This window comes from Myotis daubentonii, chromosome 3, assembly GCF_963259705.1.
Source record: "Myotis daubentonii chromosome 3, mMyoDau2.1, whole genome shotgun sequence".
Taxonomy (NCBI): domain Eukaryota; kingdom Metazoa; phylum Chordata; class Mammalia; order Chiroptera; family Vespertilionidae; genus Myotis; species Myotis daubentonii.
Window position 1 is genome coordinate 81,397,731 of NC_081842.1, and position 18,569 is coordinate 81,416,299.

At 38.4% G+C, this 18,569-nt stretch overlaps 1 protein-coding gene across 9 annotated transcripts in view; it reads right to left on the reverse strand.

Annotated features, from left to right (window-relative positions):
• Nucleotides 1–18,569, reverse strand: part of ABI3BP (ABI family member 3 binding protein) — a 258,489-nt gene that overhangs the window by 135,775 nt on the left and 104,145 nt on the right. For all 9 annotated transcript variants that reach the window (XM_059687989.1, XM_059687988.1, XM_059687987.1 and 6 more), the window contains exons 5-9: nt 15,402–15,583; nt 14,788–14,843; nt 3,809–3,857; nt 2,509–2,580; nt 1,817–1,909 (exon numbers count right to left, since the gene is read on the reverse strand). In XM_059687989.1, coding sequence (XP_059543972.1) covers nt 1,817–1,909; nt 2,509–2,580; nt 3,809–3,857; nt 14,788–14,843; nt 15,402–15,583 — 452 coding nt within the window. The remainder of the gene's footprint in view (nt 1–1,816; nt 1,910–2,508; nt 2,581–3,808; nt 3,858–14,787; nt 14,844–15,401; nt 15,584–18,569) is intronic.

The window sequence follows — 18,569 nt, forward strand, 5'->3', positions numbered from 1 at the left end:
AGTCTTGTTTCAATTTCTATCACATTACACCATCTCCTTTCATATTTATCAATAGCCCAAGACATTCTCTAGTCAGTCAAAGTATGGTTTCCAGCAGCATCAGTATCACCTACTGGTAAGGAATGCACATTCCCAGGCCCCAGCTCAGACCTACTGAATCAGCAACTCTTGGGGCGGGGGGGGGGGGGGGGTGGGGGGGGGGGGCTGCAGTCTGTGTTCACAAGCTCTCCAGGGTGTGTGATGCTTGATTAAGTCTGAGTATCAAACTAATTTGATACTCAAATGCAGCAACTAAGCCCAGTGACCACAATTGTTCCCTGAGCTCCCTTTAAAAGGTTTTGCTATTGTTTCCCAAATTGTTACGTTTTATGGTTTTGTTTGTCTGTTTATTTTTTATGTTTTTTTAAACACTGAAATCATACTAGGTTCTTTTAGAAGTAAGAAGCAGTACCAATCTCAAGTAAATAATAATGCTAACAGTCCTGACCTTTATATCAGTTCTTATAGAAAGTATCTAGTGGTCCCTTGATAGTGTACTAAGTATAATTTATAACGATTACTTTATTTGAAAATTATATAAATGTGTGTATTTGGATAAATTTGACAAATGTTCACTCTTCTTTTATAAATGTACATTTAATTAATATTTTATATAAATATAAAATAACTACTTCCATATAGAATGTGATTTAATACCTTCAACACTCCAACTTCTCTGCCTCTTACTTTCCCCCCAACTTCTTAGTAGTGGTAAAATATATATAACATAAAGTTTATTATCTTAACCATTTTTAAATGTAAAGCTCAGTAGTATTAAATCTTATATAATAAAACCCTAATATGCAAATTGACCAAAAGGCAGAACTCCTGGCAGGAACGACCAGTCACTATGACACACACTGACCACCAGGGGGCAGACGCTCATCATAGGGGCTCCCCCCTGGTGGTCAGTGCGCTCCCACAGGTGGAGTGCCGCTGAGCCAAAAGCCAGGCTCATGGCTGGCGAGCGCAGTGGCAGTGGCGGGAGCCTCTCCCACCTCCACTGCAAGTGGGCGGTAAGGAGAGAGGGGCTCCAGGGGGATTGGGCCTAAGCCAGCAGGTGGACATCCCCTAAGGGGTCCTGGACTGTGAGAGGGTGTAGGCCAGGCTGAGGGATCCCCCTAAGTGCATAAATTTCATGTACCAGGCCTCTAGTATTTTCATAATGTTGTACAACCATCACCACCACCTACCTCCAGAACTCTTATCATCTTATAAAACAAACTCTGTATCATTAAACACTAACTCCTCATTCCTCTCCTCCCTCCAGTCCCTAGCAACCATCCTTCATAGTGTATTGATCTTTTTGTAACTGGCTTATTTTGCTCAAGGTTTTTCAATATTGTAGCATTCGTCAGAATTTCCTTTCCTTTTAATGAAATATTCCATTGTATGTATAAACCATATTTTGCTTATTCATTCATCTGTTGGACACATTAAATTGCTTCCATGTTTTAGCTACTATGAATAATGCTATGAATAATACTGCAAACATGAGTGTACAAAATACTTCTTTGAGAAATTTTCAATTCTTTTGGTTATATACCCAGAAATGGAATTGCTGGATCCTATGGTAATTTTATTTTTTTGAGGAGTGGTCATATTGTTCCCATAGCAGCGATACCACTTTACATTTCTACCAACAATACATATGCCTGTCCCTTGCTTTTACTTTGCAATCTCAAATAGCCTATTTTCTAGGTTCCTTGGATATTCTAAGAATATCAGTTCTAGTACTAGTACACTGAAAGTTCAATCATAGAACTTTGATGCTTACCTAATTGTGTCTTGATTGCATCTGAAATCTCAAACATTATGGATGTAGGAAGTTTCACGGTGGTTTCATTAAGACCAGGAATAACAAGGTGGACTGCAAAGAAACAGAAGTAAAGATGAAAGAAAGAAAATGCATCATGACATAAAATAAAGCTCAGAGTGGCAGATATTAGTAAATATCAAGTTTAGCACTTATTTTGCTTAGTCATTTTTAACCCCAACTTTAAAATGTTGGAAAAAATATGACAGTACCTTTTACACAGAATCTTTTTCTTATTAGGAACTGAACTACCAAAATACTCTGGCTTTTAATCCATAAACTTAAAAATTGTAAAATGGATGCTTAAGATGTGTGGTGAACAAAGGACACCACTATTAATAATACATTTTTAAAAGAGAAGTTCAATATGACAAAGACTCCTTCATAACTGCAGCAACCCTGTGGGGTAGGTAGGATGGGTTCCATCGTTCCCACTAGGCATGAGCTAGAGTTGTTTCTCTAACACATTGGGACAGAGGTAGCATCTCTTGGCTCCTAGCCTGGAATAAACACAGCCGGGATCCTAAATATCGAAAGGAAATGAATCAACATCAATTTAACAGATCTACTCACAGTACAAAATTCCATAAAAACTCTATTAAAAAAATAGCCTGACTTTCTTAATCCTGATATAGAGTTCAAGACTGACTCACCCAGTATTGTTCCTCCAATGGGAGTCCTATCTGGGGATTTAGTTGAAGCTCTGTGAGTAACATTCTGAATCACTGTTGAAATACAAAAAGATAATAGTGTGTGTTGGGGGGAAATAGTCAGAAAGCAGTAAGAAGCTAATAATGTGAAGTCATCTGCACTGAAGAAGCACTGATCTAACTTTCCAATTAATAAAAAGGAACTCATTGGGTTGACTACCCAGCACATCTTACCTTAACACCAATCCCTATAAGTACTGAAAGGCTATTATTACTTTATCATAGAGTGTTCTAATCTAAGGAGCTGAAAATTTCCTAAAGAACAAGCACAAAATGAGGCAATGACCTAATAAATTAAAAAATATATGTTCTCAAAGCAAAGAATCATTGGATAATTCCAGTACTAATCGACCCTACTTTGAGAGTATACTTGTGACATTATTTTCTTAAATTGAAGAACAATTTTAAGTTCCCAATCTCTTCTACCAAGAAACTTTCTGGACATAATAAATTGGGCCTGGAGAGACTTATGCTAAGTGAAATAAGCCAGTCAGAGAAAGATTATCACATGATCTCATTCATATGTAGAATCTAATGAACCAAATTAGCTGATGAACAAAAAATAGACCCAGAGACATAGAAGCATGAACAAACTGTTGAACCTCGGAGGGAAGGCAAGGGAGGGTAGATCGGAAGAGATCAACCAATGAATTTATATGCATATATGCAAACCTGTGGACATAGACAATGGGGTGGTGAGGGACAGAAGTGGGCTGGAAGAGGTTAAGGAGGGAAAAAGGAGGACCTATGTAATACTTTCATCAATAAAGATTTTTAAAAAATGTTAAAAATAATAATTTGAAAAACTGAGAGTCAAAACAAAAACAACTGGATAATGAAATAAAATAAGACATTATAATTCTTGAAGCCTGGATGTCTTACCTTTCCCTAAAGTTTTCATTTCATTAATTCATATCCTATGAATGATTTTATTCATGTTTGCTAGCTTAACACTAAACTAAGCCACACATATTTAATGGGCTTTTTAGAATTGAATACTTATGACTGATTTGTCTCTGATTATCCAAACAATGTGACTTGCTAGGACTAGGCCTATTGGTACAAGAGCCAAAATTACCTATTAACTTCTAATTTACTAGGTCATACTGATTACTTCAAACATTTTCTGAAAAACAATAATCAGAGAAGTTGAGAAAAAATGTGTTATGTTGAATGATCTGAATTTAAAAAGTATATTAAAAATAGTTATAAATACATATCCAGAGCAGACTTATAAAATTACCTTGCTTGATGATTGTTATTGGGATCAGCTTCCTTGGGACATATGCTGGCTGAAAAAAGAGGAAGAATTAGTTTTTGAGTTAGTGCTAATAAAGAAAAAAAAGAAGAAGAATTGGAAATAGCCCTTTCTTGTCTTTAATGAAGCCTCCCACGACACTGGTTTAACAGTTGCTGGAAAGATCTTTGGTACATATATATCTGTCTCTACTTTATTGGACAACCTCCCCTCATAAATGTCCAAAGATTTGACAGGAGCAATTTCTTCAGAACTCCCATTCGTTTACTTAGAAACTGCAATGGAAAGAAACTAAATCTTCTGGGTTGAATCCTAGTTAATTTTCACTTTATTTCAGGTGTAACCTGTCAAACTCTGCCTTTACATTCTCTCTCATATAGAGATGTTAAGCTACATATTATCTTTCTAAACCAAACAACATCGATTGTTTGAGTGCACCCACTTGCTGCCACTGCTACTACACACACACACACACACACACACACACACACACACACACACACACACACACACAAAACCACCATGAGCTCCTGACACCACACATTTCCTTGCCCAAGAAGGTTGAGCTTGGAATCAAATCTAGACATTTCTACTTCTAAAGCCTGTACTCTTAACCATTCTGTACATATTTATGCACAAGGGACCTCAGAATTAGAAGGGCGGTTCTCAGGAGACGGTGCACTTTTATCTCTCCCAAATTGCCTCAGATGTCCCACTGGGAGTTTTAAAATCATAGACCTACTTGAACTAGGGATGGGTATAGTGTGAACTTTAAAGGGAAGACATCACTGTGAGCCAAGGATAAGACAGCCAAGGAAGAGACATGGGAACAAAATAAGAGAAAGGCAACAAGTGACATAGAGAATTAGGTTGAGTTACAGAGGTAAGCATGACATCAATTTCTTTTTAAAAAAATTGATTTCAGTAAGAGAGAGAAACATCGATGTGAAACATCGATTGGTTGCCTCCCACATGCACCCTGACTAGGGATCAAACCCTCAATATGGTATGTGCCCTGACCAGGAATTAAACCCACCACTTTTGGTGCATGGGATGAAGCTCCCACCAACTGAGCCACATCAGCCAGGGAGACATCAATTTCTTGATGCTTAAAGTGCATACATAATACAGATATTCTACCTACTAGACCTGTTGATAAATTAGGATGTGCTGAATGAAATAGTTGCAACATAATTGTGAGCAAAAGAGACTAACATGCTATCATTTTAATAAATGACCTTTCCCTAATAAAGAAGTGGCATTATACCAAGCTTACTGTTGGCTATTTTTCTTCTTGTATTAAGGTCCTTATGTTTTAAAATAAATAATTGAACAAAATTGACTATCATCAGATTATTTAAAAAATAATCTACCTATTGACTCAGAGCTCTAGGCTGAATGCTGTGCCCCTCCTAACTCATATGTTAAAACTTACTTCCCAATGTGATGGCATTAGAAGGTGGGGCATTTGAGAAGTGATTAGGTCATAAGGGTGGAACCCTCATAAATGGAATTAGTGCCCTTATAAAAAAGACCCCAGAGAGCTCCCTCCACCCTTCCACCATGTGAAGACAGTAAGAAGATGGCTGGTTGTGAACCAGGAAGTGAGCTCCACCAAACCCCAAACCTGCTGGTGCCTTGATCTTGGGTTCCCAAGCTTCGAAATGTGAGAAACAAATGTTTCCTGCTTCAGCCACCCAGTCTATGGTATTTTTGTTATAGTACCCCGCATGGATTAAGACGCCCAGCAACCTAGCCTAAGGAATTAATCGAAGATACTAATAATCTTTTATGTGTAAGGGTGTTTATTCCCCAATGTGAAACAATCTCATTATCCAAAAACAGAGGTTTTGTTAAATAAAGTATGGTTTGAGATTTTGACATCTATTTAATAAAGTAGAAAAATATGCATGTGATAAATATAAAGGCTACAAGTTTGTAACCACAACATAACCTGATTTTATAACAAATATGTATAGATAAAAGGCCAGAAGGAAATAGATCATAGTTTTTTTAACAGTAGTTTTTGGGTTTTTTGCTGTTAAAAGAGAAATTTTATTACATAAGAAAATTAAAAGACAATAAAGTAAGGAGGTTGTGTGGTAGATAGTAAAGAGGAATAGATTCAACATCAAGAATTCTGACTTACAAATAGTAGTTATTTTTATAAGCTTATAGTAATTTTATTTCATATACCTTTCTCTATTTTCCAAATTTCTTACATGAATGAAGTACATTTATAATTAGAAAAAGTTATTTTAATCAACAGTCTGTTCAGTTCCTACATATGCTCCTGCACTGCATAGCGCATATACTATTGGCAAAGAGAAAATATCCTATCTAATAATAGACACACATGGTAATTAACCACACCTCTGACACGCTTTCCATTGGCTAATCAGGGTGATATGCAAATTAACTGCCAACCAAGATGGCGGCCGGCAGCCAGGCAGCTGAAGGAAACAGGAGGCTTGCTTGCTCCAGTGAAGGAGGAAGCCAAGGTTCCCCGCCTGCCCCTGCCCACCTCTGAGCTGCACTCTAAGAAACAATGTTGCAATTATAGAAGCTAAACAAACCCAGATACCTGCTTTCAGCAGCCGAGGTCTCAGAGCTGGAGCTGAGCCTCAGAGCTAAAGCCGGCTCTCAGTTCCAATGACAGCCATAGAAGGTAAATAAATCCCAGAATAAAAAAAAAAAAAAGAAAAGAAAAAAAGGAGAGGTTGGGAGCTTCAGTCACCCGCCAGCCTGAAAACAGCCCTCAGCCCCTCACCCAGACTGGCCAGGCACCCCAGTGGGGACCTCCCATCCTGAAGGGGGTGTGACCAGCTGCAAACAGCCATCATCCCCTCATCCAGGCTGGCCAGGCACCCAAGCAGGACCCCCACCCTGATCTGGGACACCCTTCAGGGCAAACCAGCCGGCCCCCACCCATGCACCAGGCCTCTATCCTATATAGTAAAAGGGTAATATGCAAACTGACCCTAACAGCAGAATGACTGGGAATGACTGGTCACTATGACACACACTGACCACCAGGGGGCAGACGCTCAATGCAGAAGCTGCCCTTTGGTGGTCAGGGCGCTCTCACATGGGAGGAGCTCTGCTCAGCCACAAGCCAGGCTGATGGCTGCCAGTACAGCAGTGGTGGTGGGAGCCTCTCCTGCCTCCTCAGCAGCGCTAAGGATGTCCGACTGCAGTTTAGGCCTGCTCCCCACTGGCAAGTGGACATCCCCTGAGGGCTGCTGGGCTGCCAGAGGGATGTCTGATTGCCATCTTAGGCCCAATCCCCCGGGGAGTGGGCCTAAGCCAGCAGGTAGTCATCCCCTGAGGTGTCCCAGACTGCGAGAGGGCACAGGCTGGGCTGAGGGACCCCCCTTTCCCCCCAAGTGCACAAATTTTTGTGCACTGGGTCTCTAGTCTACACTAATAAAAGAGAAACATGCAAATTGGTGTCACTCCGCTACACCCACCAGCCAATCAGAGGAACTATGCAAATTAACCCAACAAAGATGGAGGTTAATTTGCATACACAGGCATGGAGCGAAACTGAAGGTTCTGGCCAGAGTGAAGACTGACGACTGAAGACTGAAGAGGCGGAGAAGCCAAGCCTCACTGTGGCTGGACCAAAGGCCTGGGTCCTGGGTGCCAGAGGAAAACCGGTGTCGGCAGCCAGGGGAAGGAAGTCCAATTGCGCGAATCTTCGTGCAACGGGCTTCTAGTTGTAAGTATAATTTGTATATGATTTTTCCCAGGCAAGGGGTGGGAGGAAGTAGGAATAGAAGCATAACCTTCAGGAGGAGAGAGAAAAATATCTCAGCTTTGATGTTGCATTGGCAGTAGGATGTCTTTCACCCTTTTCATAAGAAAATTAAATATGAGGACTTGTACACAGGAGCCTTCCCCAGAGAGGGAGTCAGCCTCATGGCACTGCCTCATGTGTCCAGCTTCCTTCCACCTGCCCTGCTCCAGTGAAGGGTTGACAGTCCATGGCCTCTATCATTTCTCAGAATTCCAAATGCCTGCTGCAGCGACCTCCAGTCACATGGAGTACTTGCCAGAGGAGCCACACCATCTTCGCGGGCATGGATAATGGTTTTTGTTAAGAGCTGTGACTACAGCTCCAAAGAATTTTGAATGCTTTGTTTTACTGAATGTAATGCCCATTTTGCTGAATGTGAAGATTTTCAGAGAGACATCACATTATAGCAGAAAGGCAGCATGTCGCTGGGTTGAGCCTTTGAGTTGCATTGTTCCGATTGTCATTTCTTTTGCTGTGATGATTTTTTTAAAACAATTTTTTTTACAAGGACAAATGGAAAATATTTCACTCTTCACATGGACGGAACAGAGTTTCTCTTTGAGTTCTTACTTGAGTTAGACCCATGTTCTACTGAGAGGATGGAAAGACTATATGTACAATATGTGCTGCCAAAATACAAGGAAATCATTTAGCTGCAGAATCCAATTATTTTTATTCTTTTTAGACCTATAGTTACTCTCTCGCCTAATCTGTGATCCAAAGATGCTCCAAGAGTGGACTATTGAGCAGGTAGCTGCTTTCCTGTAAGCAGGTTTTAAAAGGACATCAGGAGAGTCCCGGTGTGTCTCTGTTGAAGGCATTAACATCCCCAAGAAGAAATCCATACTGTGAATCCTTTCCCTGTGTTTTCTTACAAATGTGTAGGGAAATGTCTGTTACCTGGACTCATTGGAAAATGAAATATTGTGATAATTTCCAAGTTTAACCAATTGCAACCCAATTTTAATTGAAGTGTTTCAGGAATAGTGTTTTTGTTTGCTTGTTTGTTTAAAAGGTACCAGTAATTTGAACCTGCCATTTCAGACTTGCTGTTATGAACATCTATCAATCTGTATAAAACTCATTGCAGCTGGTGGGGGGCGTGGGGGTGGGGAGTGAGGCAGTGAGAGTCCCACCGGCTGCTGCACAGTTTAGCTGGTGTGGCTCAGCAGAACGTGATGTCTATGGACACCATCATGGTGCCAGTTTTCTTCCTTAGGTCATTTCCTTGCTGATTCTTTTCTCTGCAGCTTTCTGACCCCCATTCCTGCTACAAAACTCCATCGCCACTTCCTTCCTTAGCTCTCACCCTGCCATTCAGCAAGTATTTTTCAAACATTTGCTATATACCAGGAAGTAAGCATATTTTCTTCCTGTTCTATAAGGACCCATTATTGTGTTTTGGTTTTTTTCTGAGTTTCCAGATATTCTGTCCCTTGAGAATCCAGGTTGTAGTATATTTTGAGCAGGGTGACTGATTAAGGGAATTCACTTTTACCATCTTTCTGGGAACATTGTGGCTGAGTACCCAGTTGGTGAGATTCAAGAGAGAGATTGATACTGAAGAGGTAAAAGGCAATGCCCTGATGACCAATTCAGCTTTTTCATCCTGATTAGGGAAAGCCTATGCTTGTCCAGAAATAACTACACCAGCAGCCGCCACGCAGGACGAGGGACTTCCAATCCACGCTGCATTGTACTAACTTCCTCCTGGCGCTGTTTTGAAAATTAGCTTTAGTACAACTAGTGATGGGACTGGGATGCTATTCTTTGCAGGTTATTCTTGAGAGGTTTGTCAATTTGGTATTATTGTGGTGTCAGGATATTCACTGTAGATTTATTTAACTTGATGTTCAGGTTCTGAGATAAGGAGGAGCTGTCCATTTGGGCAGTGGCTAAGGGTTGCTTAAAATTAAATTTCAATGACTCACAAGCCAAACCACATCAGAAGAACTTGGGCATGTTACGTTCTGGTTTTAAATCACTTGGGGATACTCTAATGAAAGTTACAAAACCTACTGATTCAATCTAGCATCTGGTGAAAAGTGAATCTCACATTCTACTTATGAAAGTCTTCATATTTCTAATAAGCGAGGGAGGAATCAGACATAAACCTTTGGCGATATCATTGGCCCTAAATATGATTTTTTCAAGTTTCTGCTTAGGACAACAATTGCTAAGAATGGAAGGACACCTGATTTATTTACTGTACACAATCTCAAGGTGTGGATGGGGACCATAAGTGATTTCTCTCTATTCACTTTACTTGTCTGTAACTTTACACTTTAAAGATTGGCACCATGTCTCTTGATACCAATAATAGATGTGGCTTTTTAAAAAGATGGGTGGATTTTTGATGGGAAAAATTTAAGGGTGAAAATAGATATCATATATTAGGGCAACACTGACTCTAAGGAGATTTGGATTAATTAAGCTTCTATTTTAAAGTCTCAGTTAATAAATGCTACCTAGCCCTGACCAGTTTGGCTCAGTAGATAGAGCGTCGGCGTGCGGACTAAAGGGTCCCAGGTTCGATTCCGGTCAAGGGCATGTACCTTGGTTGCGGGCACATCCCCAGTAGGAGGTGTGCAGGAGGCAGCTAATCAATATTTCTCTCCCATTGTTTCTAACTCTCTATCCCTCTCCCTTCCTCTCTGTAAAAAATCAATAAAATATATATTTTTTAAAAATAAGTGCTACCTAAAAAAATTGTTTGTTCAGTGAACTAGTTAGATAACTAAGTTTTTTTTAAATGATAGAGGTAAGATATTAAAGTTAGGTGTTTTCACCATTGTTTAAAATTTTTAAATATAATAAAACCTAACAGTAAACATTTAATAGTAAACATTTAACCTTCATAAAAACAGTGTTCTAGATTCTCAACATGGACAAAACAGCATGATTAACATAAAAACATGTTTTTTTGTTTAACTACATGAATCTCAAGTAATACAATTAGAAAGAATAATACTTTTTTTATGCATATACCTTTTCTCTGATTTTTCTAGAGGTATAAGCAGGGGTAACATTGAAAGTATTTTACAACTGGTAGAACAAAGTCACTGACCAAACAGGAGCGAGTTCTGCTCTATGTCCCTGGCACAAGTGTACTGAGCATGCCAGCAGAACACATGCTTACAGACATGGATTACAATCCTATATAATAAAGAGGTAATATGCAAATTAACCCTCACACCCTCACAAGATGGCTGCCTCCGACCAGGCCGGCAGGGGGGTTAGCGAGGGACAACCGAACGACTGAACAGCAGGCTGTGTGGGGTGACCAGGCCGGTGGGGGGGCCGTGAGGGGTGACCAAGCTGGCAGGGGGCACTTAGGAGTGACCAGGCCGGCAGGGAGGGGGCAGTTGGGGGTGACCAGGCCAGCAGGGTGGGGGCAGTTAGGGACATCCAGGCCGGCAGGGAGGGGACAGTTGGGGGTGACCTGGCCGGCAGCAGGGGGCAGTTAGGGGCAATCAGGCTGGCATGCAGAGGCAGTGAGGGGTGATCAGGCCAGCAGAGGGGGCAGTTAGGCGTGATTAGCAGGCAGACAGATGAGCGATTAGGAGCTAGCAGTCCAGGATTGTGAGAGGGGTGTCCGACTGCGGGTTTAGGCCCAATCCCCGGCAGTAGGACATCCCCCGAGGGGTCCTGGATTGGAGAGGGTGCAGGCTCAGCCCCCATGCACAAATATCATGCACGGGGCCCCTAGTATATAATAACTATATGCTTAAGATGGGGGCTGAGTTCAACATTAAAATATTTTGTACTTGTCCTAACCAGTTTGGCTCAGTGGATAGAGCATTGGCCTGAGGACTGTAGGGTCCCAGGTTCGATTCTGGTCAAGGGCATGTACCTTGGTTGCAGGCATGTCCCCAGTGCGGGGTGTGCAGGAGGCAGCTGATCAATGTTTCTCTTTCATTGATGTTTCTAACTCTCTATCCCTCTCCCTTCCTCTCTATAAAAAATCAATAAAATATATTTAAAAAAATATTTTGTACTTAACTCTTTTATTGTAAGTGATTAAAACTGTATTAAATCATTTCCCCATGCCACACACATTAATACCAGGATCATTCACTACTTTGGAGAAGCAATAGAACACTGTAATATGTATGCATTGGAACTGAAAATATCGATCAACAGTCAATTTTTTTAACCAAAATAGTATTTATCTTTTAAAACTGGATAGTTTTATTTTATTTTATTATTTTTCCCATTTCAAATACCTCTTTTTAGAAAGTGTTAAGAAGTTTTTGCTGGATATAAGTTTTAGGTGTAAGCATGCATATATGAATAAAAACAATTTTTAGTGTATCTTTTGCTTAAAACTCTAAAAGTAAAACATCTGGAATCAATTCAGTATCTCTTGAAATATTGCCTCCTAAGATCAGTCTCAGGAAAGAGATGGGTTAGTATTTGGAATGACATGGACTTTATTTGGATTAAAATATTCCTCTAAAGTATCAAATCAATTTTTAGAATCAATTCTAAGTGGCCATAAAAGATAATTATGGCTCTCCCAAGTGCTTTCTCTCCAACTTTCCTGTGTTCCTGAGCTACCCAAGAGCACAGATGGCAACTTGCGAAACATTTTTTTCTGCTCTCCAGAACGTAACAAAGAAGAAAACATCACAGAGAAGCCTTAAAATATCTTTTCAATTAATTTAGGTTTTCATGCGGAAATAACCAAGAATTTCAAACCCCATCTCATCAAGCTGCCTGGGGGTAACTCCACCTCGCAGCTTGAAGTGGTAAGGTATCTGGGCTCTGTGTCATAGATGCAGGACGTTTCTTCCTAGCCCTTCTTGCCATGGCTATTGTGATGTGACAAAGAAATTAAGTTCCTTGGGAGTTAAAACCTCAATCATCTTTCCCAATCTTGCTGAGTAACGCAACCTAAATGGAATATTCTGCCAAAAGAAATACGAATTACTGGGATGTGATGAGATGATATCATTGAGTCACATGCAAGACAAAGCATGACAGCCAAGTGGCCAGGAGATAAGAAATGCTTCCTAGGAAACCATCACAACAAGACTGAGAATTGTTCTAGGAGAGAATCCCTGGGATTGGATCTGAGAGAGACAAAGCCAAAGGGACTTTATGGATGCCTGGTACTAGGCCAATTGGTCAATTATTTGGGAAAAATATATAACCTAATCAATAGAGAACCTTACCATACAAAACAGAGAAATCAAACACATAGCTTAGAATTTAATTATTACAAAATCAAACCATTTATAAAACTAAAAAGGGGGAGAAAATACTTATCGCTCTCTGGATAGGGAAGGGCTTTCTAAAATATAATGCAATTAAAGACGTGACAATGGAAGAGATAAATAATTTGATTAAGCAAATTTCAAGACTTGACTATTTTAAAAATTCTCATAAAGTTGATAACACATGTGAGAATAATTTTTTCTAGGAGGTCAATGTTCTTTAACCTATGTCTTTAAACTATTCAACAAAAATACCATGAGATGCCCAATAAACAAGGGCATGCTTAGAAAGAAAAAAATATTCTGAAGTTTTAACAGTAGACTGCAAATACTTATATTACTAGTCATTTGGCAGTGTAATAGAAAATTTTGTTAATATTTCCTTTTGAATTTTATATATTCTAAATCTTTAAATATTAATTAAATAATTAAGAAAAAAATTAAAACTTAAGAAGGAAGGAAAAAAAGAAAGAGGAAGACCGAAAGAAAGAACAAGAAAGAGAGAAGGAAAACAAGGAAGGGAGGAAAGGAAGAAGGGATGAAGAAGGGTAGAAGGGAAAGTAGAAGTCAGGGAGGGAAAGAGGAAAAAGACAGCAAAGAAAAATAAAACAAGATTTATGGCTTGGGAATGTACCTGCAATCTCCTTTTTTTATATTATTATTTGAAGTACATCAAAATACTTTTCTGGGCAATCATAATAATCTGATAATCCCCACTATACACACTTTTCTGCCAATTCAAACCACAGAAACAGTCACCTCAGCAAGATTATTTCTCAGTTCTATTTTATCAAAACCCATTTGTCACTGAAAACAATTCAGTATTTTATTTTCTTTCAATGGGATATGTACTACCTTTTTCCCCCATGGGACTATCTAATCAATGGAGTATTCTGTGGACTACTTAATTAGACACAAAAAGATATCCATCCATATAATCACATGCACACACTCAGCCATGAATAGTCTTTTGCATGTTCACCTGAATATGGGATAGTTCCTGGCTGAATACTTCAGTACCTAATAACCAAAGTTAGGACCAAATTTCCCTCTTCTCACCAAAGTGCTTCCTCTACCTGCTCAGTGACATAACATCCTTCACTTTGTAACTGGGCATGTGATTTGAAATGCAAACATTTGTGTGATGGTTATAACAATGGCTTGCATTTACAACAGGTAGTACACAACTGTGAGAATGGTTCCTGAGAAAGTATTTTGAAAGGTGAAGGGAAAATGGAGAATAAGGGACTGAGTTTCTGAAGTGAGAGAGAAAAGGGTGTCGAGATGGGAATTGGTGGTACATAAAATAACAAACATTTCCTGCACTAAATAGAGGCTGGGCACATTTAAAAAAAAAAAAAAAAGCAGGCAATGGGGGGATGAGGACACATATGTAATACCTTAATCAATAAAGAAAAAAATTAAAAATAAATAAATAAATAAATAAATAATACAAAATACTTTCAAAACTATAAAAAAACAAAATAAAACAAAACAAAGCAATTGCTTTATCATTTTGAAGAGTTAACTCTTATGCGTAGGAAGTGATAGAAGATAGATGAAGATTTAAACAGTAGCAATGTAAGTAGAGCATGTACCAATTTGCTCTTGGAATATGTTATAGTAAAAAACAATCCACAATACAGAAGATAATAAACATAATCTCAAAATACCTAAAATACTGAAGTACTAGAGTAACTATATTGAATATCAGACTTTTAGATATTTAAATAATTTGATATGATTTTGTCTTATACATCCAACTTTGTTTTCTAAAAAAGAAATGAAGGCCTAAAATGTTAAGTACTTTTACCTAACACCCATACATAGCTAACCAGTTGATTCATTCTCAGTACCCAATAATAGGACTATTTCCTTATTTCAATAAAAATACAATGCAAACATAAATTTTTAAAAAACATTCTTGAAAATAACCTGGTACATACCACTGTGTTTGCTTGGTCATAGGTACTTTGAATTTTCCCATTTACTTTGTTTATACCTGACAAAAACAAGGAAAAAATGACATTATTTTCATTTCTTCTGGTTTCTATATCAATTCTTACTAATCACTATGAAAACAACTATAACTTATGCTCTCTCCAGCTCGAGCATATTATTTTATTTACTATAATTTAAAACACTGATTTCCAATGAAGTTTTTGAATGAAAGCATAACAGGAAGAAAGTCCAGGGCCCCGTAAAGTCTTCTTACATTCACTTCTGGTAGCTTTCCATCTGAATATGTGCACATATTATTAGTTTTGGCTAAATTTGTGTTCATAGGTCAGGGATTGATTTAAAATACTATAACGATCAATGAACTGTTATCAATGGCAGCATCAAATATTAGTACCATTTAAAAAACACACACTCATTATAAAAAATAGATTCTGAAATATCAATACCCAATAAGTTCTGTTTATTTTTGTGTTTTCTCAAATACTAGAAGATGGGAATTAACTGGTCTCATATTATACAGTTAATACATAATTAGAAATTTGAACATTAGGGGGAAAAGAAAAATATTACAAAAAGCTAAGATAGTTCAGGTACTTACTTCCAATAATAGTCTTGTGATTGAAAATCTTACTCCATATTCCACCTTCTACATTGTCTTTCACTCCGAATTCATAAACTGTGTTGGGCTTTAGATTTTCTACAATTGTTTCAGTGGCTGGACAGAGTTGAAAAATCCATTTCTTTTCCTTATCCTTTTCTCTATAGCGAATTGTATAAAATCTGTTGAAAACCCAAAATATGATGCTTTGAAATCACAGGGAGATTCAGAATGTCTTGTTTCTTAATACATCACAGCCTGTTATCTACTCCAAAGGCTATATTTAGTATTAGCTTCTGTTTCAATTTTTGAAAAATTTGTAAAAAACATTAAAAAATACTTTAATGTAATCTTAAGTTTTTAATTTCTAATTGAAAGTTAGGAGACTGTGCAGTAGCACATTTATGGTCTGACAGAATTCAGATTTCTCAGTTCTTTTATTGCTATTTTGAAAAATTAACACTGGATGTTCACTTTATTCCAGTTATGCATAGAGTAGAACATGGTGTAATTTTCTGAATGCTTAATGCAGTAGTTTCATAACTGTAGGGATTCAAGCCTTTCACCCCATGAAAATTGCATTAGAGGTAATTTTATTCAATTTTGTTAAAGAGAAACCTGAAACTACAAAATGCAACTAGGGCTACATTTCAAGGATGAAAATTTCTTACGATTATAAACAAAGAATTAAGACCAACAGCCAAGCTAAGGGTACAATGAGAAAAATCAAACAATGTAAATTCAAGATCACTGTTACATATTAGTTTATGGCTTCATATTTTAGTCATTATATATAGTGAAGTAATAATAATCCCCACCACTATTTTTTGCACCATTATCACATGCTAGATTTTACATATATTATCTCATTTACTTGTCACAAAAATATCTCAAGTAGTAGAAATTATTAATCCCATTTTGCAAATGTGAAAATGGAGTTTTGTAAAGTCACTTAACTTGCCTATTGTCACCCAGGTAGTTACTTTTCCTAGTGGCAAAGGCAGCGCCAGAATATACAGAAAGACTCCTCTGGCTCTGCTCTCCACAGCCTCACCGGGTAGGGCAGCAGATCAGGAGAGAGGATGTCCTCTGCTTCAGTCAGCTTCCTACCCTTGTCACAGTGGTTTACTTAATAATTGTGTAATATAGGCAAGTTCTAAATTCTAAAAGAGATAGTACACAAAACTACTTATTTAAAGAAGTTTCCTTATTTTTAAAGCAAAATATAGGACAGTGCTATACAACCTAGCACACCACAGATATTTCATAAATATTTCTGGAATGACTAGAATGGATACTTAGGTGTTCATAGGGTCATTTTAAAGTCATATATAATAAAAGCCTAATGTGCTAAGTGTCCGGTCGTCCAGTCGTCCATTCAACCAATTAAAGCTTAATATGCTAATGATATGCTAAGGCCACTGTGGGGTCCCTTGGCTTGGCCTGCACCCTCTCACAATCCGGGACCCCTTGGGGGATGTCAGAGAGTTGGTTTCCTCCCGATCCCACAGGCCAGGCCTAGGGACCCCACTGGGGCACAAATTTGTGCACTGGGCCTCTAGATAGAATACAATTGCTCTGAATGGCCAATGATTCAATCACCAAGATATATTGGTTTATTCCTTTTTCTTTTTATTGAATTTATTGGGGTGACCTTGCTTAAACAATTAGGTCTATAATTATATTTTTCAATGGTCACTGCAGAAGGTTTTACTTAGCAAAATTCACAAATCCCATAAAATCAGTGCAAACTGAAGGAAAATACAATAAATGTCTACACTGTACATGTGCAGAAGGCTTAAGACTTTTATTTATTTTGGTTTATCCATACAATAAACTCTGAAACGAGCAGAGCAAGAATTACTATAGAAGGAAAGGAGAGGCTGAGAAGTGTCTAATGTCTGATAACCAGGGAGAGAGCCAGGCAAAAGGTTAATACCTTTTGTATTGCATTGGACTATCTTTGTACTGTGATGCTTGGCAAAAGGAGATGGTAAAAGACAGGTAAAATGATGCAGAGGAGAAGAGTAAAAGGAATCACAATTCCTTTTAGCATTATTTAAGGCTTTTTATCGTTTGTTTTATTGTGTATTTACATCACAGACTTCCCATTATTGCTGGAGGACTCCCAGGATTAAATGTTGATTGCATCTTTTCTGTGGATGATTAACACGTTAAGCACCATGTCAATCACCGGTGACTGACACTAAACTTTCGGGAAAGGAAGACAAAACAGGCTTGGCGCTTAACGTGTTAAATTTAGGCTCCAGTGCATGGAAGGGCGACAAGTCTATTAAACAGGTAGCAGCCCGTGGATGTCATCAGAGAAGACCCCTGGAAAGCCTTCCTCTGGCAATTTGGATTTTAAGAACACATCTCATACCCCAACCAAGTATAAAACTGTTGAAGGCAGTGTTTGGTTCAGCGGGCATTATTCTGTGCTTTGATGTCCTCGATAGTCTCCATATTGATAAGAATTATTATGATAGCTTAAAGAAATCCATAGCCGCTCAAAATGTAGTGGAGAAGGCAGGTAGGGCTTGGATATTTGTCAGCCGCAAGTTAGTAGCGTGACCTTGGGAGAGTCTCTTTGTCCAATTATGCACAGATTTTTTTCCATTGAAAAAGAAGGGAATTGGACTGGACTAGATGATCTTTGAGATTGTTTCTGTTACTAAAAATTTATTCTAGTTACGTATTAGACATTCTAGTGCAGTGGTTCTCAACCCTCTGGCCCTTTAAATACAGTTCCTCATGTTGTGACCCCACCATAAAATTATTTTCGTTGCTACTTCATACCTGTCATGTTGCTACTGTTATGAATCGTAATGTAAATATCTGATATGCAGGATGGTGTTAGGCGACCCCTGTGAAAGGGTCATTCGACTGCCAAAGGGGTCGCGACCCACAGGTTGAGAACCGCTGTTCTAGTCTAATAAAATACAACGGCAGAACATAGGATAAAACTCCAAAAACTCCAAAAACAAAATTTGTGATGTAGCTGACAGTGAATTATACTAAGTGGAAAAATGGAAGAATGTCAAAATAAAGTTAGTCTTTCACAAACTCCCTGGCTTGGTGCACATGGCAGGCCATCTATAGGCTTTCCATACCTTTTCAGCAATATTTTCTTTTTTAAAAATTTTTATCTTTGTTGTTGAAACTATT